This window comes from Empidonax traillii, unplaced genomic scaffold (genome assembly GCF_003031625.1).
Source record: "Empidonax traillii isolate 1590-97213 ecotype Southwest subspecies unplaced genomic scaffold, ASM303162v1 scaffold177:size1754471, whole genome shotgun sequence".
Classification (NCBI taxonomy): Eukaryota; Metazoa; Chordata; class Aves; order Passeriformes; family Tyrannidae; genus Empidonax; species Empidonax traillii.
The window spans coordinates 895,766-920,545 of NW_020955370.1; the positions used below are offsets into that span (position 1 = coordinate 895,766).

The 24,780-nt window shown below is 52.6% G+C and overlaps 1 protein-coding gene across 6 annotated transcripts in view; it reads right to left on the bottom strand.

Moving 5' to 3' along the window:
- The window catches only part of SEPT9 (septin 9), a 133,324-nt gene that overhangs the window by 36,797 nt on the left and 71,747 nt on the right, over positions 1 to 24,780 (bottom strand). For all 6 annotated transcript variants that reach the window (XM_027886096.1, XM_027886101.1, XM_027886098.1 and 3 more), the window contains one exon: positions 17,921 to 18,580. In XM_027886096.1, coding sequence (XP_027741897.1) covers positions 17,921 to 18,580 — 660 coding nt within the window. The remainder of the gene's footprint in view (positions 1 to 17,920; positions 18,581 to 24,780) is intronic.

Sequence of the window (24,780 nt, forward strand, 5' to 3'; positions counted from 1 at the left end):
AGCCCTGACTGCCTGGATCGTGTCAGGGTTGCTGCCACCCCATTTCACCCTCAGGACCTGTCCCCAGCCCCTTTCCTGCTCTCTGCCTGCTCCAACCCTGGTGGCTGAGGCTCAGCCCCACACAACAAAATTCCACAGCGAGCCCGAGCGGGTGGCAGAGCCGGCTCTGCCTCCTCCCTTAGCACAGGCCCTGACAAATCACTCTGCTGTGACTGTGCCTGCATCACAACCCTGGTATTTTCCCCCCTGCTAAGACACTGCTCTATTTTTCCTCTCCTTACCCTTCAAACCCCCATGTACTCATTGCGTGGCCACACTCCAGCTTGCCCACTCCACCACTCCCCACTGGCACGGCTGTGGAGACCCCAGCACAGCCCTTGCCACAGCTTTTTTATTCCTCAAGGCTGGGGAGAGTTCAAGCAGAGACTTACTCAGCCAAGGATGATGAGGAGGACAATGCACGCTGCCCAGCGCCTGCGAGAGCCAAGGATGCTTCAGCACCTATTTCAGCTGCCTCCCCAGCGAGTCTCCCCCTCAACTTCTGAAAAGTTTTGCTCAATTCTCCTCCAAAAGGTCTCACAAAAGCAGATCCCTCCTGGCTCTCTGCCTCCCTCACCACCAGACATGAAAAGCACTCCAGTTTCTCCCCGGGTAACGCGGGTAAAAACCTCCAACATCAAAGGCACCACACAAGAGTTCTCGCCCCCCCGCCCCTCCCAGGCAGCAATGCTGGGGCTGCCCTCCCTTGAAAGCCCAGCAGCCTCAGTGGTTGAGGCGCCAATTGTGCTCAAAACACAGTTTTGACTTTTTTTTCTGTTCCTTTTTTTTTTTTTAAAAAAAAAAAGCTCAGCCACAAAGTGGGGGACTTGGGAGCAAACCCGAGCCAGGCTCTCCTTTGGGGGCAACGCAAACAGCGCTGTGCCAGTGGGGGTTTGCTTGCTGTCTGGAGTGTGGTCACCCGAGAAGAAGGGGAGCAGAAATATCCCTTGTGCCAGTCCTGTCTGCTCCTTGCCCAACTCTAAAGGAAGCCACTAAGTGTCCTGAAGCAAAACCACAAGCACCCTCCAAGTGAGCAGATTCCCATGGATTTCTCAGCAGCCTCTGCAACTCCTTTCCTCCGTCAGCAAAACAGAGACAACATTTCCCCTCCTTTGCGAAGCACTTTGATATCTGCACAGCAAAGCAGGGCGAGGGAGGGGTGTTTACTTTCCTGGAAACAGGGAGCAGCATTTACACCCAAAACAACAAGGCCTCAGCACAAAATTCCGGGGGAGAGGGAGCAGTTGCAGATGCAGCAGGAATAGCCGTGGATTCAGAAAACGAGGAGGGCTAGAAAATAGCTTCAAACACCGCAGGGATTTCAAAAAGTCCTAGGACCACATGGTTTCTTGGCCCGTTTAAGAGCGTTCCTCATCCCTTCGTCCCACACAGACGTCGTTCCTGCCAGATCACCGCCTGCCCGGGAATGTTAGGTTCATTTTATTGCTGGAACATGGAAACAACCTTCGTTTGCAGGGGGGAGGTGGGAGGGCTCTGCCGTTTAACACTTGGCCGCGCTCACGCTGTGATTAATATCACCCGACGCACAGATACCAGATGTTCTTGGGGCAGGCTGGAGCGTATCCTAAATTGCACCAAGATGGAATTTCTGGGCAATTTTCAGGGAGTGCTGAGGGCAGGCACTAATGGCAGAGCAGAGATTTACACAGATATGCAAGAAAAGAGAAGCCTGTGGGGTTATGGCACCGGTCATAACCCCTGGGACAGCTGCAATACCATGGGCTGCACTTATAACCAACACCTTGTCATTTGGGGGGCATTTACTCCAATCCCTGATCTTCAGCAAGCCACAAGCCCACTAAATCTGATTTCCACATGCTCCATACTCCTGCCTCTGTTGATTCCCTGGAGCTTTAGTTCCAGGAAGGAATTGCTGGCACAGGAACAGCAAACACTGGTAAGGTTGGACCTCTCCATGCTGCTTCCCCAGGGTCCCATTGCAAGTCCATTCCACAGCAACCCCCCCTAACCGAGTGCCTCACTCCATCAGCAGCTTCTCCCCACCCCTATGGGGAGGAGTGCCTGGGGTCACCTACATGGGTGTCCATTTAATTAGAACCAAATCCTGTTGAGCTGGAATGGAGTCATTCCAGCTTTCTGGAGGCCACGCACTGCCCTGCTGGACAGCTGACCTTGATCGGGGCCACTTCTGTCTCACTGTTGGGTGCAGAGTGACGGGGGCATCAGCTCACAGCAAGTGGAGCTGAGACCAGAGTCCTGTCCCTCTCCAGTGTGACACAACTCAAGACTTTCTCCGGGATGGGGAGCACCTCACTGTCCCAAGCAGCCACTGAGCAGCAAAGTCTCTCTGGATCTTGCTGCAGCTCTGCGACCACAGAGGGACTCAACCAGCAAACACTGAGGTCCAGATAAAGAGGGAATCTGCTGGAGTACCTTCAGCATGGTAGAACTGTGTGATGGCCACTATTTCAGAGACCTCTCTTCTCTGTGCATGGTTCCTTCCTGCTGATCCCATAGGCCACAACTGATTCCTTGAAAAATGAATTGAGGCAGTACCTGGACCTGCTGGTTTTCTCTTTTCTTTGCCCAGGTTTGGGAGCTTTCCCAGACCAGGTTATCCCCACATAGAGGTGGCCAGGCTGTGGTTCACACACACTTCAATAGCCCTGGGTGCTGCTGATTACGTGACTGGTGGCAATCACCAGGGCTTGTACCACAGGACACCAACTGGAGAACAGAAAGTTCTGGAGTCCAGGGCAGAAAAAAAAAAAGTGCTCTGTGTCTTCTGCTGTAGGCTTTAAAAGAAGCAATGAAAAAGAGCATTTCCCCTCCCTGAAACTCTATAGACACGCTTGCTGCTGACAGGGAAAACCTGGGACTGTGTCCATCTGTCTGGGCAGGACCTGCAGTGACTCCGAGCATGAGAAACCCCACATTCCGCATCCCACGGGGCTGCCTTTGTGCTTCTACTGAAATGACAGGGTCTGGTTGGCACCTAAAGCCTGGTTTGGGGGTTCATCAGGGCAGGAAGGAATGGTAATTTCCCTGAAGGCTCTCAGCTCTTATAAAGGACTTCACCCAAGCAAAGTCTCTCTCTGTCTCTCCTTCATTTTTTCCCACCACAGAATTGTGTTGTGCATACAAAACCATCACTGACTTGTGAATTTACACCCTGAAACCAAAAGTAAAAGATCTCTGTTATTCTCTTCTTTCAGCAAAGGTTAAATCCTACCAAATACATCAGCTTTTGTGGACAGGACAAGCGTTTGGCAGCCAGCAGGAAGGAACAGGAACGTGGGAATTCCTCCTACGACTTGGCAACAGACTCTTCCCCCAGCACGGGAGCCTTCTGGGGTCTGCTCAGCCTCTGCCAAGCTAAGAAAGCCCCTCATTAAAGCACTCAGTAATCTCACAGGACATCCTGTAGCTCAAGGAGGAGTTTAAATAAGGGGCTAGATGGATTCAAGGTGCCTAATTGTCAGAGAAATAGGAAAGGTGGGGTAGCAGACCTGGAGCTGTGATGTCCTGACCTGCTCTTTGGAGAAGCACCATTCTACTGAATACAGAAGGTGTTTACAGCAAACCAGCTACTGAATCAGTCATGCTAAGCTGTAACTGTGTGATGTCTGCCTGTCAGGGGCTCCATCACAACATGAAAGACGTATGCTAGTATTTCCAAGTTCCTCCCCTTACATCCAGGAGGTATTAGAGGGGCATCCTGCCTCTTCCTCCCTCACCCAGCTACTCCCATCATCCCACTCCCCAGGACAGAGCACGTCTTGGGGTTTGATGCTCTTTCAGCATCAGTGTGGTGGGGCAGTCCTGTGTTCAGAGACACAGAAGAGCCAAGACATACATCCTAAATGGTATTTGGGCACCTAATTCCAGTTAGGCTGTAATGATCCCTAAGAGACTGCAGAACAGAATCCATATTTGAGAGATGTTTAGGGGTAGACCTGCACCACAATCATATCAAGTGGGGAATGAAGCACTCAGCACGTGCACCCAGGTCCCCATCACCACAGCACCCACAGAACTAACACTGTAACAGCAGGTCATACTTTCCACTCCAGTGGCAGGAGATACTGCCATGAGATGTATTCAGAGCAACTCTCCTGAACCCCAATCTGCAGGACACCAAGGGGCCTTCCAGCCTTGTCTCCATTTCCTACACCCACATCTCAGCATGGCCAGCACAGAGTGCTGAGCCCCATCACCCCATGGAACCAGAACAGCCCCATTGCTTCCCACACACCAACTCAGAGAAACCAAAACAGCCCCATCACCCCCTAGCTGCTGCTCAGAGCCTCCTGCCCGGGCTGTGATCTGCAGATAAAGGCAGAGGCTTTGCTCTGTGACGCTCAGAGCCTCATAAAGGTCACGGGACCCATTGAGGTTTGAGGTTTTCAGTTCTGCAGGATACAGTTCTCATGTCTGACACCCTCTTGAAGCTGAGAGCAGAGAGTGCTCCTGACTTCAGCATGTCCTTGGTCTCCCCACAACCCTGGAAGTACTCTTGGGGATCTATCAACCATCAGTCACATTTTTGGTCCTGAAGAAAAAGCATTACTGAGGGCTCCAAAGCCTCGGATCCAGAGTTTGGGACCATTCAAGCAAAGGCTGTGGTGCAGATTTATTTTTTAGGTGAAGAGCAATGAGGAAACCAGCTGCGCTCTTTTGAGGCAAAGGCTGGGTGTTGGATTCATCTTTAGGGAAAGGAGGCAGGTCCAGTGCAGACCCCCTCTATCTGATGGGGATGGATGTCCCTGCCCTTCCCATCCCAATCCATCCCCTTCCTGAGCAGTGCACACCACATCAGGGCAAGGCAGGACCTCAGAGTCTCACAGAGGCTTGCTAAAACTCGAGCTGTCCATTCACATCACAGATTTAAGACGAGCTTTAAGAAAGATTTAAGACAAACTCTGCCCCCCTACAGACCTGTGGTCCAGCAAGGCGAGCGCTGCCCTCTGCCCTGCACGGAGCCTTTCAGTGAGCCCGTTCCAAACCTCTTCCCAAACTCTTCTGTGCCCCTCCCACTGCTGCAGGCCCAGGGCTCCCCATCCCTCCATGGGAGCCGTGGGAAAGGTGGGAAAGGAGGGCACTTCCCATGCAGGGATGCACTGGCCCGCAGTCACACGGAGGGAAGGGCTGGGAGCGGGAGGCCGAGGATCAGCCAGCAAGAAGAATAAAAATAAATCAACCGTGCAGCGATTACACGGCGGCATCGCTCCTTCCTGCACACCCACATCTCCACCACAGCTGCTCAGCACAAGCTGAGGGTGCTGAACCGTCTGAAGGGCTCCAGGACACTTCTGGGGAAGGATGTTTCCTTTTCCAATGGATTCCCCCCCATTCCCCCAGCCCATCCGAAGCCCTGTGGACCCTGTGGGTATCTGCTTCATCATCTGATGAGGTGAACAGGGTAAAAGCAGCCTTCAACCCAGCACCATTTGGGACAGCAAAGCCTTTTTACATACATCCCCTGCCCCCTGTTCTGTGTGACCACCCCCCTGGACCCTGCACAGTGTGGCAGCCACGTAGGCAAATGGGGAGGACTCCAAGTCAAATAACTGTAATTCTGTCCCCAAACAGCCCCAGTATCTGCCCCTCCAGTCCTGCAGCCCCCATGCAGCCTGGTGCAGCCCACCCCTCCTCTCCTGCCCCCCATACTCTGTAATGGTAGCCCCAGGGCTGGCTCACACCCCCTCAGCTTCACCAGCCCCAGCCTGCTGTCTGAGAGCAGTGGGCACCACCGAGGGATTAGGGGGCTGCAGACACAGCTGTAACTCCTTCTGGGATTCAAATCAGCCTCATCTTTCCCTCCCCCAAGTTTGCCGGTCAAAGCCTTCCCAGGAAAAGCGCCCCACGGAAAGACAGCTCAGCCAAATCCTGAGCCCCAAGGGCCACGATCCACAGGGTTTAGGGGGGTTATGTGCCATGGGGAAAGGTGGGCATCAAGAATCTGACCTCCCCGTACCCAGACCTGCTTGCTGAGGATGGAACTTACCCCTCTGGATCCACGCTCCTGCAGAGCTGCCCGGGCTCCCACCATCCCACATGGAACGGCGCAGGAAAGGAAGGGGTCAAGGCGGAAAGCCTGGGAGGAGGGTGTTTGGAGCGCAGAATAATGCTCCATTCATGATGCACCCGCCCAAAGAGCACCCACATGCTCTGCTCCTGGAGATGGAACACGCCTCCCAGAGGGACTCAGGTCCCAGCATTGGTGCAATTTTTCTTCCATTAAGAGCAATTTTATGGTTTTCAGTGACTGTCGGAAGAAGTCAGGAGTGAGCTCAGAACAGCCCAAGCTCTAAACTGTACCCTGCTTGTTCTGCCCACAGCCCTGCAGCCCCCACCTCATTCCTCCACTGCACCTGCAGACCCCCAGACACACGGCTCAGGTATTTTTTACTCAGCTGATAACATTCTGAACAAAATTATCTCAAGGTCCAGCCAAAATCTGGGGTTTGGTGAAGTTTTCCATGACAGGGCAGTAACCCCCAGGCAGCTGAATTATATCTGAAGATGTGACATCCCCTCAAGAGCTCCAGCGAGGACCACCCTGCCCGCAGGTCTGCTGCCCTCCCCTCTCACTGCCTGCCCTTCCCCAGGCTCACACACACACTCCCAACTCTCTTCCGCCCTTTTCCATCCATCCTGGACGCACAGCCAGCTGCTATTCCCTGCCTGGCCAGGTAGATGGTGCTCAGCCAGCACCAAGTGGGAATTCATCAGAGCTGGAAGAATTAAGTTGCCTCTGATTAAGTCAGTAACTCAACGTGTGTTTTTGCTGACAGATGCAGAAAGTCCCGTTCCAGCCCCAAACAAACCGGGACCAACTCAGATCCATCCATCCTAGGCAATCACCCTTCACTTCAGGCTGGAAGGTGGTGGATAAACTGATACAAACACTTCACCAGAACCACTGCTTTCCCAGCTCCCATTTTCTGCTGGAAACTCGCTCTGCTGACACTTTGCCCTGCACCTTCGACAAGTTCTCCTCACACATTTCCCACAAAACTAAAACACAGCAAAGCCCTGAGGAGCAGGAAACAATTTGCCTTTTCCCCCCCCCCTGCCGCTACAAAGTCGGGGGGATGAGGGACTGGGGGGGCCCCTCATCCTGCTGGAAGCTGCCAGGCACAGGCAGCAGTGGGGGGTGGTCTGGGCTTTCCATCCCATCACCCCGGGGTCACCCTCCTCTGCCGGGCCGGATGTAGGATGTCTAATATTTCTCCAGTTCTGTTTTAACACTCACACCATCTTGGGAGCAGGAAGCTTAAGCCATTTCCTGCAAGGCATTGCTCTGCCCTTCAAATATTTTCAGCCTCGGTGCAAGCTGTTTTAAAACCAAGCCTGGCAACTGGAAGTGCAAAATCAGAGGAGGGGCTTGTCCGGGGAAAATTCAGCTCGTGAAACCTATCCGGGCCCCAACTGCCGCAGAGCAGCAAAACAAATATTGCTGCAGACAATGAAAAAGAGCAATTAATTTTGCATGTCTTAAAAAAATGAGAAGGAAAAGCAGAAACTCAAAACAATGTCCTCTGTGTCCCTCCCAAGGGACACAACACTGTTCCCCAGCAGAAAGCCACAGCCATGTTGCCCCTCGTCTCTGCAGCCACGATTTGAAGCTTTCCCAGTTTTGCTCTTTCACTGGAGCCCAAGTCATGGCTCTGGTTTGCTCGCTCTTTCAGCGACTGCCCTATATACAATCTGTCCCACACACAGGCTGAAATAACCCCGAAGAGACCCTTTCCACTCGTTCAAGTGGCGGAGAAGCCAAATGTTCCTTCCCTGAAGCTCCACAGAGCGATTTCGGGCAGTGCCAGGGCAGAGCTGGAAACCCCCCAGACCCTGGTCAGAGGAGCTCAGCCCCATCCTCACGTCACCCTCGGCCAAGGGGGGAGACAGATGGATGGCAGCCCACCCCCTGCTGCTGTCCCTGGCTGCTCCAGCCCACACTGGTTATCTCCTCCCAGCTCTTCTCCAGGTGACACACACACTTGTGACCTTATTACAGGGGAACAAAGCCATGCCCCAAGGCCCACGCAGAGGGCTCTGCTTCCCCAAGCTCCCACCCACAGAGCTGCTCCTTCCCAAGACTTTTCTGCCCAGGAACCGAAGCCACAAAGCAGAGAGGAAACCCCAGAGCTCCTCCAGGGCCCTGCAGGAACCCTTCACCTCCCAACCTCAGGACGTGCACTCCTGGGCTGTAAATAAACTTTTATTTACTACACAAAGTAGGGCAAGGAGGACCATTTCCCTGAGGGATGGTGGGAGGAACATCAGTGTTATGGCAGGATCTCAGATTTTATCTGACTCCACAGAGCAATTCCTGGAGACCTCAGTAGGAGCCACGCAGGGCATGGCAACATCACTCCAGTGGCCACATCCCATCTAAATCCTGATTGTCCCATCATTTCTAGGAATCTCTCTCAGGGGCACAGCTTTGCCCAGCCAGCCACCCAATGCCCAGGACTGCCAGGTTTGGAGAGAACTGGGCTGGAGCAAATTCACCTCCTGCATCCCTTACAGCAACATGCAACCAAATTCCAATCTCTGCAGATGCACCAGGATGGATTTGCTGCTGCCCACCAGGACCACTCACGCCACTGCATTATCAAGGTCTCTGCCACATCTCAGAGCACTGAACTACCTAAAGCCAGGGCATCATCCTCAGTGCTCAACCACATCCTCTTGTCTTCTCCAAGGCCACCAAAACGGGTGGACAGGGGATCTCAGGGGTGGTGTGACCCCAGGGAGGGCCTCAGCAGCCTGTGAACTCGGCCTCCCACTTCGACCCCATTTATCTGCCTGCTGGGATGCAGGAGGAAGCAAGTTCAGCCAGAGTTTGTCTAAACAATTATGTTTTATCAGAAAAGCTGCTCACATCTACTCCTTTTTCCCAGGACATATCTGGACAACTCCAAGGTAATCTCCATTCTCCATCCTATCTGCACCAGATGGAAGCAGGGGAAGAGGACATGAGGCAAAGAGCATCCAAACACCCCACCAGTGCCTGCTCTACCTCCCTCAGTGCCAGCAGCCTTTAGTCAGGAGACACATCCATCCCATATCTGCTCTCCAGGACACATCCAAAGTTTGCCTTCCAAATCCTTTTTTCCTCTTTAAAATATGGGTCTTTCAAATTTAGGGGAAAGCAGGGCAGTGTGGAGAAGGCTTTGATACAGAAAGCATCTGATACCCTCCCTTTTCTCCTGGACAGATGAGGACCTCTCTGTTTGTAGAGCCTCTCCAGTGATCTGGGCAGAGCATCTTCCCCCCACCCTGCACGATCTCACTGCACCTCTGTGACCAAGTCCAGCAATTTCCTTATCACCAGCTGAACCTGGATGAAGAAGGGACCCGACACAAGGACCGAAATCCAGGCACCTAGCCACATTCACCAGCTCCCTGTTACAGAAGGAGAAAGTGGAGTGGGTACCAGGATCCCTCCAGGACAGAGTACAAGTGGACAGCAAAGGCAGGAACACAACCAGGCTCTCCTGCCGTACAAATTTTTGCCAACTTCTCAGTGTTTCTCTGGCTTTTGGTCCAGGAACTTATTTCCACTACAGATGGGAGCTGCCAGTGAATGCCCTCAGGGCATCTTGCACATGATAGAGCATGAGCTGAACATTTGTAGCTTCAGAGACAGTAACCAGGGACTCACCCTGTACCTCCACGTACCAGAGCTGAAGAGGAGGGTTCAGATCACACAACCACTGTGGTGCATCAGTAGAAAGCTGCACAGCCTCCCAGATCACAGCAAACAAAAATGAGTAAACATAAATTCCCATCCAGAATCAAAACACACAGGGGAAGAAAACACAGGCAGGGGCTCCAGCCCAACTGGGTAGGGCAATTCCTGTGATGTCCCTCCAGATCTACCTATCCCACATGAAATACACCCCAGGTGCATTCATGCTGGAGTTGAAAACAATTTAAGACTTGTGAGCTACCACACAGCTGTAACTGAGAAAGCTCCTTACAAGAGCTTATGTATCATTAACTTTTATCACCGCCCTCTCCTCCTAGGAACCATATCCTTTTGGATTCCCATCTAATCTTCTTTCTCTGATCTCCCCAAACTGAGCTTTTTTTTGAAAGAAGGAAGGAATGTCTGTCCTAGTCCATGTGCAGCAAGAGAGGAGGAAAGGGGAGAAGGTAGAACAACCATAAAAAGTTAAAGCATCAAAGACAGTCTGACCCAGGAACTTAAATAAATGATTGCCCGCAGTGATAAAACAACCTGACCCAATTGGAGAAGGTTTGCTGGGGGGCTGTCAAGAACTGTTGATAACAAGGGATTAGTGCCTGGCACAGTTCAGTTCTACTGCAAGATCCCTTTTCACCTCCATCTCTAATTCTGGGAATAATACAGGAGGGTCAAGTTTTTCTCACGCAAACGGAGACATCTCCAGCAAACCAATCCCATAGGCTCTCTTTACATTCAGCAGAGAGAAATAAACCCTTTGAGGACACAGTTCACACCAGCTTGAGGCAGACATCCAGATGATTAGCTCGAGTGCAGACATCTCAGGCAAGACAGGGTGAATGCCATGCGTGGATGAAGCCACGTGCAAGGGATCCACTGGGAGTATTCCCTGCAAAAGTCTTGCTCGTAGATGGATGAAGGTTGAATTCACAGAGAGACAAAAGGAGGTGCTCAGCTCCCACTAAATAATTTTGTACCCCTTAGAAACATAAGCCAGGAACCACGCTAAAGCTGCACCACAGAAAGCCTCTGCAGAGCCAGAACTCAGAGGATGCCCAGGGGCTGGTGGGACCACCCAGCTCAGATGAAACCTGGGCACTATCTCAAAGCTCATGTTTGCTAGGGCACCATCAACCTTTGAACTTCAAGGTGTTGCAAGGTGCTTTGTTTCAGCCATTCTTCATTCATGTTGTACAAATTGCCTCCTCTATGCAAAACCCAACCCACTGCTTCCACACAGAATAAACTGCAACACAAGCAAAACAACCCAAAATCCCCATGCTGTCACTCCTGGGCTGGCACAGCAACCTTAGATGGCTTTTCTAAAATTATTTGCTTTCCATAAATGCATAAACATCTGCAAAATTTTGCTGTTTGCAAAATGTTTTGGACCAGACCCTTCGGTGCAGCTTTGGCTCCCAGTATGTCCGGTGCTATCTTCGTGCCAAAACAAACCAAAAGCACTCAGGAGGGTGAAATATTGATGAGTGTGACCCTACAGATATCCAGGGAGCTTTTGTGCAGAGACCTATTGCAAAGAGCATTGAGAAAAGTAACTCAAATGTAACCAACCCAAAGGAAAGCAGCTCTCTCCCCACATCCCTCCTTTAAAACCTGTAACAGATGTAAGAAAAATTGGACCCAAAGAAGTCTGAGCACAGGCTGCAATCCAAGACCAGCTGCTTTTTCCATTTATAGCCACGCTCACTTCAGCTTCATCACGGCATCTTGGACAATGCAAAAGTGTCTCTGTGTCTGTTTGTTTGCTGGAGGAGTCAAGAACACAACTGGCATGCTGTCAACTTATCTTTTTTGCTCACAACAATGTTTGATCTTCTCAAAACAAAGTTATCTCTCTATAATCTCAATTCAGTTCCTCGAGTCCTCTGACACAGTTTATGGAGCTGGCACTGCACCCAGCCTATGGTGTCCCTTCAACTGATGGCCAACAGAAACATCTCAGGCAGGGAGAGAGGTCTAGAAATAGCTTAAAAGAAAATGATTTCTTAATTACAGAAGGTTCATCACCATTGCCATCGCTTCCCTCCCCCGGCAGACAGCAGAGCAGTCCCAAAATGAGCAGCCAGGCCTTACTGAGGGAGATCAAAGCAAACTCTTTGTTTTATCTTGGTCAAGATAACGGATTTTATTTGCCTTATCAGCCTCTAGGATGATTAACCTAAATGTGAGAAATCTTGGAGATGCCAAAGATGGGTGGGGAGCATGTTCCCCAGCACGACTGCCATGGGCTCCAGACATGCAAATACCACAAGATAAACAGAGAAACTCTTGGGTCTGGTTCCTACACACCACCCTCAGCCAGGGCTGTATCTCCTGCCGCCTTTCAGCACCACTTAGACGAACACAAATCCCACAGCAGGCGGAAACACTCACTCCTGTTTCTCAGCCAGCAAAGGCACCTCTGCCCAGGAACTGCCCTGGTTTGCAGGCACAGAGGGGCAGAGCCAGAGAGTCCTGAGGCTGCACTGGGCTCACACCCCACCTGGAGCACAGACCCTGAGAGCCTGCAGACAGCCAGCACTGCAGATGCAGTGCACTTGGTCACCTTCTGCCTGGAACAGGAGGCTTGGACCTCTGCAGAGAGATGTTCACCTGCAGATATTGCTGCGAGGCTCAGGAGGTGATGACGTGGATTCCTTGACCTCACCCACAGACCCAACCCAGCTATGGAAGAGACCTGCCAGGTCAGTAAGCCCACGGCCAGGATGACTCTGCAGCTCAGCAAAGAATCACAGACTGGTTTGGAAGGGACCTTATGGACCACCCAGTCCCACCCCCTGCCATGGGCAGGGACACCTTCCACTAGCCCAGATTGCTCCAAGCCCCGTCCAACCTGGCCTTGGACACTTGCAGGGATGGGGCAGCCACAGCTTCTCTGTACAACCTGTGCCAGGGCCTCATCACCTGCACAGTGGAGAATTTCTTTTCAGTATCCCATCTTACCCTGCCCTCTGGCAGTGGGAATCCATTCCCCCACCTCCTATCACTCCAGGCCCTTGTCCACAGTCCCTCTCCAGCTCTCTTGGAGCTCCTTTAGGTACTGGAAGTGGCTCTCAGGTCTCCTCTGAGCCTTCTCCATGCTGAACACTCCCAGTTCTCCCAGCCTGGATCCAGAGCAGAAGTGCTCCAGCCCTTGGAGCATCTTTGTGGCTTCCTCTGGACCTACTCCATATCCTTCTTATACTGGGATCCCCAGGGCAGCATCCACAGCTTCACCCTCTCCTGGTCTTAAACGATGCGTGGCAGGGAAGGGAAGTGGGAACCGTAATGTTTCCTATGGGAAACTATTCCTTTGCATAATGAAGCTCCACTGGGGAGATCACTGCTTTTCCTTTGGGCCCTCAGGGACTTCCAACAAGGCAAACCAATTCTCCTGGCTGGCTGCACTGGAGCCCTGGGGGCAGGCAGGCTCACTGCCCAGGGTGGAGCATCCATGTGGGACCATGACAGGATCCACATAAACCATGCCCACACAAAGCAGGGGACACGTGGATGCAAACGTGACCGGAGACGAACAATAATGGGCTTGGGAACAACATTCCTGGGAAGAAAAGATGTGCAGCACAAGTACCATCACAACCACATCACCTGGCCTCCTTCCTGGCATCCTCAGCGCCCACAATACACCCCAAAGTGAGGGTGTTCCCTACACAGCCAGGGACAGAGCACACGGTGGGAGGGGGGAGCAGGCAGAGCCCGGCCCGCCCTCTCCCCGTGCAGGCAGGAGGCCACGCACGTGCCGTCCTGGATCAGGCAGAGCCTCCTTGATGGGACATGATCATCTCCCCCACACATGCTCCAGCTCCTTCCTTCCAAGTCACTGGTGCTGCAGGTCTAGATTTTTCCAGATTATCTCATTTTTGGCACCTGAGTTCAAAAACTGGGACTCCGCGTTTCCCACTCAGCCCCTCCATTTGGTATCTCGGGCTGCAGGCACTTTCCCATTAAAAATAATAACAAGAACAAAAAAAGACTACCAGTAATCGAGCCCAAATCTGTCAGCTGGTTTTAAGGAAACATTTCCCTACAGCTTTAATCTCTTTGTAGAGTTAAAGAGCAGTGCAGCTCTGGGAGTTGGAAATGGTGACTCACTGCATCTCCGCTCAGCCCTGGGCTCTTCATCCCAGGAAGCTTCTCACTGTGTTCATAGCTGTCCAAATCCCTCTAACTCCAGCTCCAGCACAACAGACCCACACTCGGTGTCACCCTTTCAGGACAGTACAGAAGAAAAGTCACCCCAGGGCTTGTTGAGTGCCCACGGAGGTTCGAGGCTGGGGGGGGCTCTGGGCTGCACACCCCACCACAGCTTCCTAGCACAGAACAACAGGCCCCTGGTTTACACAAGGATCTCAGTAGATATCAAAGTTTCCCTCTTTTTTTTTTTTTTTTAAAGTACTTTTTTATTACTTTAATTTTAGCTCAACTCTAAGGGAGTTCTTTCCATAAGGGTTCAAGCTGGAAAAAAGAGTGTAACAGCTGAATTGCTTCACTATCATGATATCACCCTGCTTGTTCTGCAGCAATAATAGGAAGGGGGGGCCCTGCTGCCTTTTCAGAGGCACCTGGCACCTCGTGTAGCTGTCCCAAAGTGCAGCATCAGGCAGTGATGGGACAAAGACTCCAACAAAGCTGAAAGCTCAGAGATGGTTCAGACTGTTCTGCACATCCCATGGCTATTGCAGAGGAAGGTCATGTCCCTGCTTTAATTGAACGTTCCTGTTATTCATTGTATCTGCCCTGATCTATCTATTCAAGCTCCAGAGCATCCAGAAAGGACCACTGGGCAGAGGCAGGCAGCAGTGCTGTGGGGCAGAGCCTGCCTTGCTGGCTGTGTGCTGTCCTCAGGGCCTGGGCAACCATAGCAGCACGGGTGGAGATAAAAAGGATCACCAGACCAAACCAGCTTTCACTTCTCATCTAGGATTTCTTCCAATCCATCACCTGAGACGCCAGAACCGACCCTTCACCTCAAATATAAACAGGTTCAGATGTGGGAGGAACCGAGACAGACTGTTAAACCAAAAGGGAAAACATTAACCTTTCTGGGACCAACAGTGCCTTCCCCCCTCTCCAAGCCCAACCAGCACCAGGCTGCAAGACACGAGGAGCAACAGAAGCCACACAACATCAGCATCAGTGACAGGGGCACCCGTGGAAGGGGATGCTGAGGCAGGAGGACATGGGAGGATTAGCCATGATAGACTCAACGTGGCTCTTCCTGAGGGTTTGCCTGTCCCTTATCCAGCTCACGAGGATCCCTCAAGATCTCCCCTTTATGAAGGGCTGGCAGATGTCTCTGGATGAAGCACTGCTGCTCCCACAATGATTCCCTGTTCCTCTCCTTCCAGGGAGGAACCAGCTCCTGCCACACTGGTGCAGGCACCACACGCCCTGCTCAGACCTGCCCTGCCAGCACAGGGGAGGAACATCCTCGTCTGTCAGCTCCATGCTGGGCCAGTGCCCCGGGACTGGGAGGGAACCACTGCCCACGGTAGGAGTTCTGCAGAGGTCACCACCACCCACAGGCAGTCGTATTTGGGTATTAAGATCTGGTAAGTCCTACACACCAAAGGCAGCCTCCCGCAGTGCCCGAGGCTGCAGGTTCAGAAACAGCCCTTCCCCTCACCTTGTTATGTCTCTTTTCAGTTGTTTGTGCCTCTTTCTGCCCTTGCCTACACCCACTGCCCAGCCCAGTTCAGATTTCTCTGGACAACTCCAGCTACAGCAATCCACATCTCCTGGTCATCCCATCACCTTTCCTTGCCCCAGCTGGGAGCACCAGCCACCTCAGAGACACCAAGTCCAGCTTTGCCCAGGATGCTGGTACAGTGGGACATCACACTCTGATGGGTAACCATGTCCCACCTCCCTGTCACCAACTCAACATTACACCAGCAGAAGCAAAGCCAGTGCTCCCCTGGGAGTGCAGGAGAGCACAGTGACTCAGAGAGGGAGAACAGGGATGGGGAACAGTATTTCTTGCCCTCCTCCCACCTTGGGAACCACAGTTCCAGGGCAGGCTCAGCTCACACCAGCAGCCACACCGCTTTAATGAAGTTCAGGGCTATAATTACTCCTTTCCTTTGTGGTTTGCTCTGAACTGCCAAGCTCTGTGTGACTGCTCTTCTCCTCCAACCGGCCTCTTCCTGCACAACATGCTCTCCTGCATACCTTCAGCAGTGGGACAAGGGGTTAAGGGCAAGGCAGCTGAGCCTGACAGCTGGGGAAGGAAAGCCCCAGCACAGCAGTGAGGGCAGCTGGAGGCAGCTGCCTGCATCCCCTGCTCAGCTGTTTGCACAGTACAGCCACCAAGCAACAGGGCTGAGGGGTGTCCAGTGCCACAGGAGCACCTCTTGTGTGACCCAAACCCTGGCAGAAGGACTTGCTTATGTGTTGTCTTTGCTGCAGACATCAGAGACACTTTGGGGGTTGTGGTGGGACCAGAGCTGCTGTGGAGCTGGTGAGCATTGGCAACAGGCCTGCACCCATCCATGGGACATCCTGAGGGTCCCTTTGCAGCCTCCCCAAATCTCTCTGGTCTGGGGTTTCATGCTGACACAGAAGGAAAAGAAGACAGAGCTCTCACAACCCCTATAACTTTGTCTCCTGGCTCTTCATGGCAGCGGAGTTGGCACTAGATGATTTCTAAGGTCCCTGCCAAGCCAAACCATTCTGTGATTCTGTGACTTTTGGAGACATTTGGACTGAAAGCCCCTTTTGTACCAGCACCAAGGCTGGCTCATGCTGCAAGGCAGACTCCAGACAGCTGGGCTCATGGGTAACACTCGTCCTAGCAGCTGTTCTCCCTCTCCCCTTGCCCAGGGCAGCTGGAGGATTCACCAGCTTTAGATGGTCTTCTGCTCTTAAAGTGCCCAACCATCCTCAGTTCACAGCCTGGGAAGCTCAGAACAGCCCAGACCCATTGGGACAAGGCTGAGCACCCACCCATGGGAGAAGATGGGCCTTCCTGGGCACCACAAATATGGCAGCTGGGGACAAAAAAGGGAGGCTCAGCCAAACCCTATCCTGGGGCTGGGGCTCAGAGCCCAGCCCTGCCCAGTTGGAGATGGACTAACCTGTAACCTGCTGGAGGTGTTGATGCACCCTTTAAAACCCAGCTCAGAAAAGCCACGCCTAAGCCACACACAGTGAGAGAAACCCACTTGAGTCCTGTGGGTTTGACATCAGCTCCGCTGCTGACTCCTGATTTGATTTCAGACCATGCACACACCGAAACGTGGCCTCTCCACAGATCCTGTACTGCCCTCTGACTGCAGGGCTGCACCCAGGGAGGGGGGATGGAGCAGGACAGGGAACCATCCCATGGTGGGGTGAGACAAGGGCACACGGTCCAGCTCGGGGGCCAGGCACAGACCTCCCAGGTCCTGGGAGGGACCACATCATCCCACAGCCCCCAGGGGAAATGCACAGGGTGGGGAGGGGAGGTGCTGCCTTGCACCCCTCACAGGAGAGGCCTCGTGGGTGATGGGGAATGGAAAAATAATTAACAGGTCACAAGAGTTAAAAAAAAAAACAACTCCAAAACATTCAGGAGAATAAATGATGGCTGGCGGGGGAGGGAAGATGGCTTTAATACAGGATTAATTGAAAACAAGATAGAGCTAATATAAGCCAGGGCTCCAGTTTAACAGTGGCTCTGGTCCATGATGTTATTAGACTTTGGCTCCAAGGTCAATAAAACCCTGACTCCTGCTAATGAAGAGGCGGTTTCTGCCCCACAACCATAAGCAACAACAGTAAACAACCAGCTATCCCAACAAGGCTTCCACAGCCCCCGCCCCTCCTGCACCCCAGAGCCTTTCCAGGATGCTGTGCGGGTGGGTGGGTCTGCACACAGGGCCTGAGCTGGCAGAACTGTCTTTTTCTGCAAGCACACAGGCTTTCAGCACTTTCTCTTTTCTTTCCTTACAGGCTGGATAGCATTTCTTACTCAAACTGGCAGCTCTTTCAGCCAGGATGAACTCCAGGATAACAGCCATGCGTGTAGACACATCAGAGCACAGATCCAAGAGCAGCCTCGAAAGGCATCACCACCAGAGCTGAGGGAGCAGCACACACTGCTTGGCACCTCTGCATGGGGACCTGAGGCAGACACCCAGCCAGGGTCTCCCCCCAGCAGCCACCCAGAGCTCTACTCACCTTCTTCTCTCTTTGGTGGGCTCTCCATCAGCACCGGCTGCGGTTTTGGCTCTGCCTGGGGAGGCTGGGCAGGCAGGGGAGGCTCCGAGCTCTCCACCTGCCGTGCTGGTGGGGCTGGGACCTCGGCAGCCTTTGCTACCTGGATTTCCACGCGCTTGGTGGCCGTGTCAGGCACGGGAGCGCCGGCTGCCTCAGCTCTTCGCTGCGGCATCTCCGGGATCTTTGATGGCGGCGCCTCCACCCTCCGGAGACCCGGCTCCTGGGGCTTGCCGAGGGTGATCTCAGTCCTCCTTGGGGTGGGCTCGGGGGGTTTGTGACCCAGCACATCTGCTCGTTTGAGGCCAAACCTTGACAACCCTGAGGTGGAGTTCTCCACCTGCTTGGAGGAGATGTCAATGGAGATTTCTGTTCTTCTGGACACTGGCTCGGGCAGTTTGGGTCCAGAGAGCTCCACTCTCCTCAGAGGGGGCTTGGGTGATCTTTGGACTGTGGGTTCTGCATGTCGGGCGGATGGCTCCGAATTCCTGGCGCCGAGTTCCTGAAACTTCTGTGTAGAGCTGGACACGGTGGACCTGAGGAGGGTGTTCGGGGCCCGTCTTTGTGGGGTGGAGGAATTCGAAGACTGATCTACCTCCTCGACCTCAAAAGATCTTTTCAGAGCTGAAAAACATGAAAGGGAGTTCAGAATTTAGTTACCGTCCACCTGAGCACCTCTAGAGATGCTTAGAGGCACCGTGCAAGTCTTGTAACTCCACTTCTGCTCCTTCAACTGAGGGTTTGTGATGCATTTAAGCTGCTGGGTACCGAGGGCCACACTCCACCTCTCCAGACAAGTTACAAACCCAGTAACAACACTGGAACCAGAGCCAGGATGAGGCACAGCCCTGGGGTCCCAAAGGAGCCTCCATGAGGTGAGGCTGAGCCAGTGTGCTGACAGCCTTGGCATGATGACAAGCACACTGCCAACACAAGCATCATTAATGAGTCCACCCGTGCTCTACATCAAAAGGAGAGTAACAGTGAGATTTAGCCTCTAAAAACCTGGCCTTGAGATCCCACAGGACGCCACAATCCAGGGGAGAGACTGGAGCGCAGCCTTCCCTCGTCCCAGGATGTCCACCCATCCCTGGGGTGGAGCTGGAGCAGAGCCACCACGCAGGAAGCATCTCTGCTCTGACCCTCCCTGAAGCAGCCTGGGGACGTGGGGACCCTCCATCCCTCGGACACATCCGTTCTCTGGACAGGAGCCATCTGTCCCAGTCAGGACCAGCCAGCGGGACGAGGGGGGCCCTCCACACAGCAGCCCCCCTGGCTCTGCTCTGTGAGCACAGCTGCTGACACCAGGCAGATACAGCCACCCCTGTCCTGGCAGCAGGGGCTGGGGACAGCCATGGTCACGTCCCCTGGCAGCAGCAGAGGGAGTCCCAAAGGAGATGGTGAGGAAAATGGGAAAACGGAGCTGGGGCTTGTGTGTCAGACGAGCCACACAACAGGGGGGCTCACAGGGGTTACAGTGCGAGGATACAGCTTTGGGCTGCTTTCTTATGGGAAACCAAAAGCTGCTCAGTATGAATGTCAGGCTGCAAAACCAGCCTGGATGGGCACTGCAGAGCCTGGGACCGAGAGCCCTGCACAAAGAGCCTCCTCAGGGTGCTGTGTGTTAGTGACCCAGCAAAAGCCTCTCTGTGCTCAGGGACAGACATGGGCAGGCACGCACACACACACACCGTGTCCTCCTGTTGTGGTTCAGACCCTGGCAAGGGAACTGCTGGGAAGCAATAGGTGTCTGGAATGGGGGTCCCAGCTGGCATGGGCAGGGAGGGATGCACAGAGTGATTTAACCTCAGTGTTAACCTGATGGGAACAGCATCACTTTATGGCTACGGAAAGAGGAAAGTACAAAGCACAATACACATCTTCCACCATCTAAAGCCCAAAAAGGGTCCCATGAAGGGCACCATAAAATGGTCTATCCTGCATCTCAGAAATATTCTCACATGGGTGGAAGGAGGGAGGGAGGCAGTGAAGAAAACTAAAGATGCTTTTTCTCCAATTTATCTGGTCTGTTTTTTGACTTCCAAGGAGCTCTCCCAGCCATGTCACCACCCGCTTGCAGAGGTGAGATGCTCTCTGCAGCAGTCCCTGCCCTGCTGTCAGTGCTTGGTACAGCTTGTTCTTTGCAGGTCTGTGTCCAAGTCTCAGTTCTCAGCACCTCCCGACTCATTAATCCAAAAAAAGTCCCACATTTCAGAGCTTTTTCAATGGGTTTAAACTCTCAGGTCTCCAACACTGAGCTGGAGCTCTGGCTCTTCAACACAGGCTTTGCTATAGTTTTCCTTCTCTATCACACACTTAATCCAGAAACTAACATTTTAGCTATTCTTTTCCCCAAAAAATCCCCAGTTTAAAACAATGCACCAGCCAAGCCCAGTTTGCATTTTGCAGGAAAACAAAGAGAGCGGAAGGGACGACCCGACGGGGAGCCTTTCCCGGCCTTGAGCAAAGCTGGGTGGGCAAGAGCAGCAGAGGACACAGCCCAGCCAGGGGCTGCCAGCTCTCTGACAGATGGGATCACAGTTCTGACCATGTCAGGCTCCTAAAACCTGCTCACCATTCCTCCAGCCAGCCAGCTCAGTCTCCATCTACTCCTTTCAACAAGCAGCCCAATAACCTCCTGGCAGATGTGTCCTGAGCAACAGTTTGAGAGTAAATGCTCTCAAGGAACTCGACAGCAAAAGAAGCACTGGCAAGCACTTCTCCTTAATGGACATTGCCTCGGAGATCCCTCAGTACCAAGTGCTTTAGGGATTTCTTTTTGACCCAGTAATGATCTCTGGATATAAACAGCCCTGCTGACTTCCAGGGTTCATTGCATGAACCATGTCCATCACCTCCACTTCTCTGAGCTCCACTGCCACTTCCTAAACAAATGGCAGGTCACTCAATGGCAATACTGACCCATGTGGCCCTTTCTTTTGCCTTCAAACTGCCCCAAGCCCATGGTAAGCCTGCCCAGTGTCCCAGCGTGGTCTTTCTGGAGCACAGCCAGCCCTTTCCCTTATCGAAGGGCTGGACTGAATAAAATACCCAAAAATGGCTTTTTTCCAGGTTTTTCTGGGCCCTGTTGCAGAAAAGAGAAAAAGGTCAAAGCTCGGACACAAAGGGGTTCAAAAACCCTAAGGGAGAGCTGCAAAACCATGATAACAACTGAAGGAGACCTGAGCCATCCAGATAACACCTCCCATGCCAGCACTGCAGTCCCAATGGGCAGTAAGGGGGTACTGAAGGGCTGGGCAAGGAACTGCCACCCCAAAGAAGGGTTAGAAATGGCTCAGCAGTTTCTGACAACATAATCATGAGGATCCCCAGGTCCCAGTGGCATTCCCTCCCCAACAGTGTCACTGACTTTCCTGGGGACAACCTCAGAGCTTGCCCCCCTATGGGTCTCTGCAGGGTGTCCATCTCATGCCTCTGGTTACACAAGGATTTCAGTGCCCAGCTTGTCCTGCTGGCACATTTGGCCATTGCCCTGAATTCAGTGTGGTCTGAAGAAGGTCAAACATCCCAGGCACAAGAAAGGAGGAGGACTGAGAGCAACAGGGTTTGTGTTTCCACCTCTGAGACAGAGACCCACTGCCATAAACATGATCCTCAGGAATGTCACCTTCAGCAACAGTGGGAGGGACCAAGCATGGCTGTAGCTCCCATGCTCTGCATCACCTCTCTCCTCCTTGCAAGAGAAGAGGGATGGACCTCAGGAAGCAAAACAACTCTCAGAAAGAGAGAAAAAACTTATAAATAGCCCGTCCTGCCCCGAGCCAGGAAAGGAAAGTAAATAGCCTCTGCTTCAGATGACCCTCCTCCCGGACTTCCTGCAGGAAGTCCACATTCCTCACAACAGGAGCTGAAGGCAAGGCAGTGCTGAGGGTCCCTCACCTCATTCCCACCCGTGTGGTGATGGGGTCTCACACCAGCAGTCATGGCTAATGTTCCAGGTCCCTGGGGGTCCCTATATCCCTGACAGCCTGGGCCAAGCTCTCCCTGCCCCAAGCAGGGTCTGGGCTGGCCATGCTGCAGGGTTATCCCCACTGTCGTATTTTCCAGGGGATTTTTGGTGCTAGCAGGGCTTCCCCAGCCCCACCACAGCATCTGATCTGCTGGTCGGTGTCAGAGGCAGCTGGCAGGGAAAGCAATGGAGGTGACGAGCATCACCCTTCCTTCTCTTCCTCTGGAAGTGCATGCCCATGGGGCCCAGAACAGCACAACCATCGCCACACGCTTCCTTTTAACCAATTCCAGACCACCTCTGGTATCTCTGGCTCATTGCTGAAGGCAGTGGCTCCCCTCAAACAGCAGAGAAAGCCCAAAATCCCCTAAAATGAGATTTTCAAGAGCTTCTTACCAGGTGCAACCTCTGCCACTGCCAGCCTCTGCCCACCACCCTCATGTCTGGGCTGGGTTCTGTTCACTGCGGTGTCCCTTTGGGGACCAGACCTTGCAAACCTCTCGAGTCATGAAGTTGTGCTCAGTATTGTGCAGCCATGGCCCCGCTCTGCAGGGCCAGCTTAAAAATACCACTGTTAATCCTGTTGGGTGAGGGAGGCACTGGCTCTGCTGGCTGTGCACAACAGCACCTGCTCCCAAAATCCCCCAGTCTTGACCCAAATATGTTCCCTGCCAGACAGGCACTTTGGGGCAAGAAATGTGTGCCTTCATCCCTGGCTCAAAACACTCCCCCAGCAAGCACAGGGCCTGAGAATGAGCAAAACATTTGTTTCTCTTTCCCTTTCATGCAGCAGTGCTGGGGATGGCTGCACAGTGTGGTCACTGTGTCCTCCCAGTCATCCCATGGCCAGGCACCAGCAGGTCACACGCCATCAGTTAAAAACGCTCTTTAGGGATCTTGTAAATTGGGATGAGAGGGCAGAGGTCTGGTTCAAATCCCAGCAGCTCATACTACAGTCAAGATCCTTCCAGAGAAGTCACAAATGAGGGGTATGGCTGGGGACTCCCATTTACACACTGCTCTCCCAGAAGGTGAGTCCCTCCTTGCGGGTCCTGGCCAAGCCAAGGGTGCCCATGAAGGGCTCTGGCTTATGCCCAAGGGCTCCACATCTCCTGGTGACCATCACTGGAGTACACAGCATGCTGCCACCATGGCTCATCCTGCTCTGCAGCCTGGCTCTGGGCACCCTAGGGGAGTCAACATCTGGAACATCTGCTCCTTCTTTCTTTCCTTTTTTAAACAGAATATCCCAGTAACAGTGCAGAGGATGCTTTATACAAGGAAACCTCTATGCACAGAGCTCAGGAGGAGACCAAAATAAACAACAAGAGATGCTGACTCCTCCGGGACCTGCTTCCCAACTGGAGCCTCCGGCTCTGCCGCGGCCGCAGCGCCCAACTGCTTCCCATTAAACATCCTCTGCCCCTCACGTGGTCTCTGTAACCCAGGGGTTACATTTGCTTGCTTGCTTAAGCACAGAAAGCTCTCCTTGGGTTTTTTTGACACATAAGAGCCTTATGGGACGGGGGCAGGCGGGCGCCCAGTTATTTCCCACAGTACAATGGCACCGTTTGAGAGCGCGGACTTTCCCTAAACTGCTACCAGATGGTCACCTCCTGTTCCCGGGGAGGAAAAGGGGGGAGGCTGCAGGGCTCATCTTTCAAGGAACCCTTGGAAACCCAACACAGCATTAACTGCTCACAGCCCTGAAAGCTTCCCAGCCCCCTGTCACCAGGCAGCAGGATGCTCTCAGAGGTTTTCTGGCCCCAGCTGAGTGCAAAGGGTGTGTTTGCCCATGTTACCACGGGGACACCTGGGTTTGGATCATCCAAACCTGCCATCCACGATGCTGCTGAATAGTTGCCACCATCCATAACAGAGATGGATGCATCTGAGTGAACTAAATGCTCAGTTACAGGGACATGTATGGTGTTCTTCATATACCCACAGAGCATACCCACTGGGTATTAAACCTGAAGGTCCCACAGCAGAAGGGGAAGGGAGCTGCACCCCTTCAGAGAAGGATATCTCTACCCCACTCTCTACAAGGGGCTCCCAACTCCACTAAGCCCCTCAGCAGGATCAAAAACACAGGGCTGAGATGGGAAATCACTGGCAGTACAAGCAGCAAGTGATGCTACACACGTTGGTGGGATTTTGTGAGTACACTGACAACTTCGTAACAGCCCAAGAAACTCGGATCCCCACTCTTACATCTGGAGAAACGAAGGAAGGAAACTTTAAAAGCACCTTTCCCAAGGTTTCTGGTCATTCAGTATTAAAGACAAGTCAGGGCTGCTAGATCCCCTCCCTGTGTTGCTGCCAGGAGGCTTCACATCTTTCTTTTACCAGTAAACCAACCCTGCTGCAACACATACAAATAAACACATAATATATGTAATGTTTATGTAAATATATATAATATATATATTATATATGTATATATATATTTATCTAAAATATAAATAACAACAATCTGCTGTTGTAGCATGACTTCCACGCTATGCTGGGTCAGTTTATGAATGGTTTATGCACAAATAAATCCTTTTTCTGACTTCACAGACAGTATCCAAAAGAAGGTGCAAGAGACGGCATGGTCTGACATGAATCACACATGGAAGACAACACAGGCAACGTGCTGTCAAATATTCAGGGCCTTCCTGAACTGTGCAAACAGAACCAAGAGCTGAGTTAGAGCAGAAGTTTGGGAATAAATGCAAGTTCAGGGCTCTGACATCAAACCACAGCTTTTCAAGCAGCATTTCTCTCACTCACAGTAAGCTATAAAACGGCCCAAGGCTGATGCAGCAAACCTCTCATCTCCCAGAAATGAACATGCAAAAGCAAAGTCAGG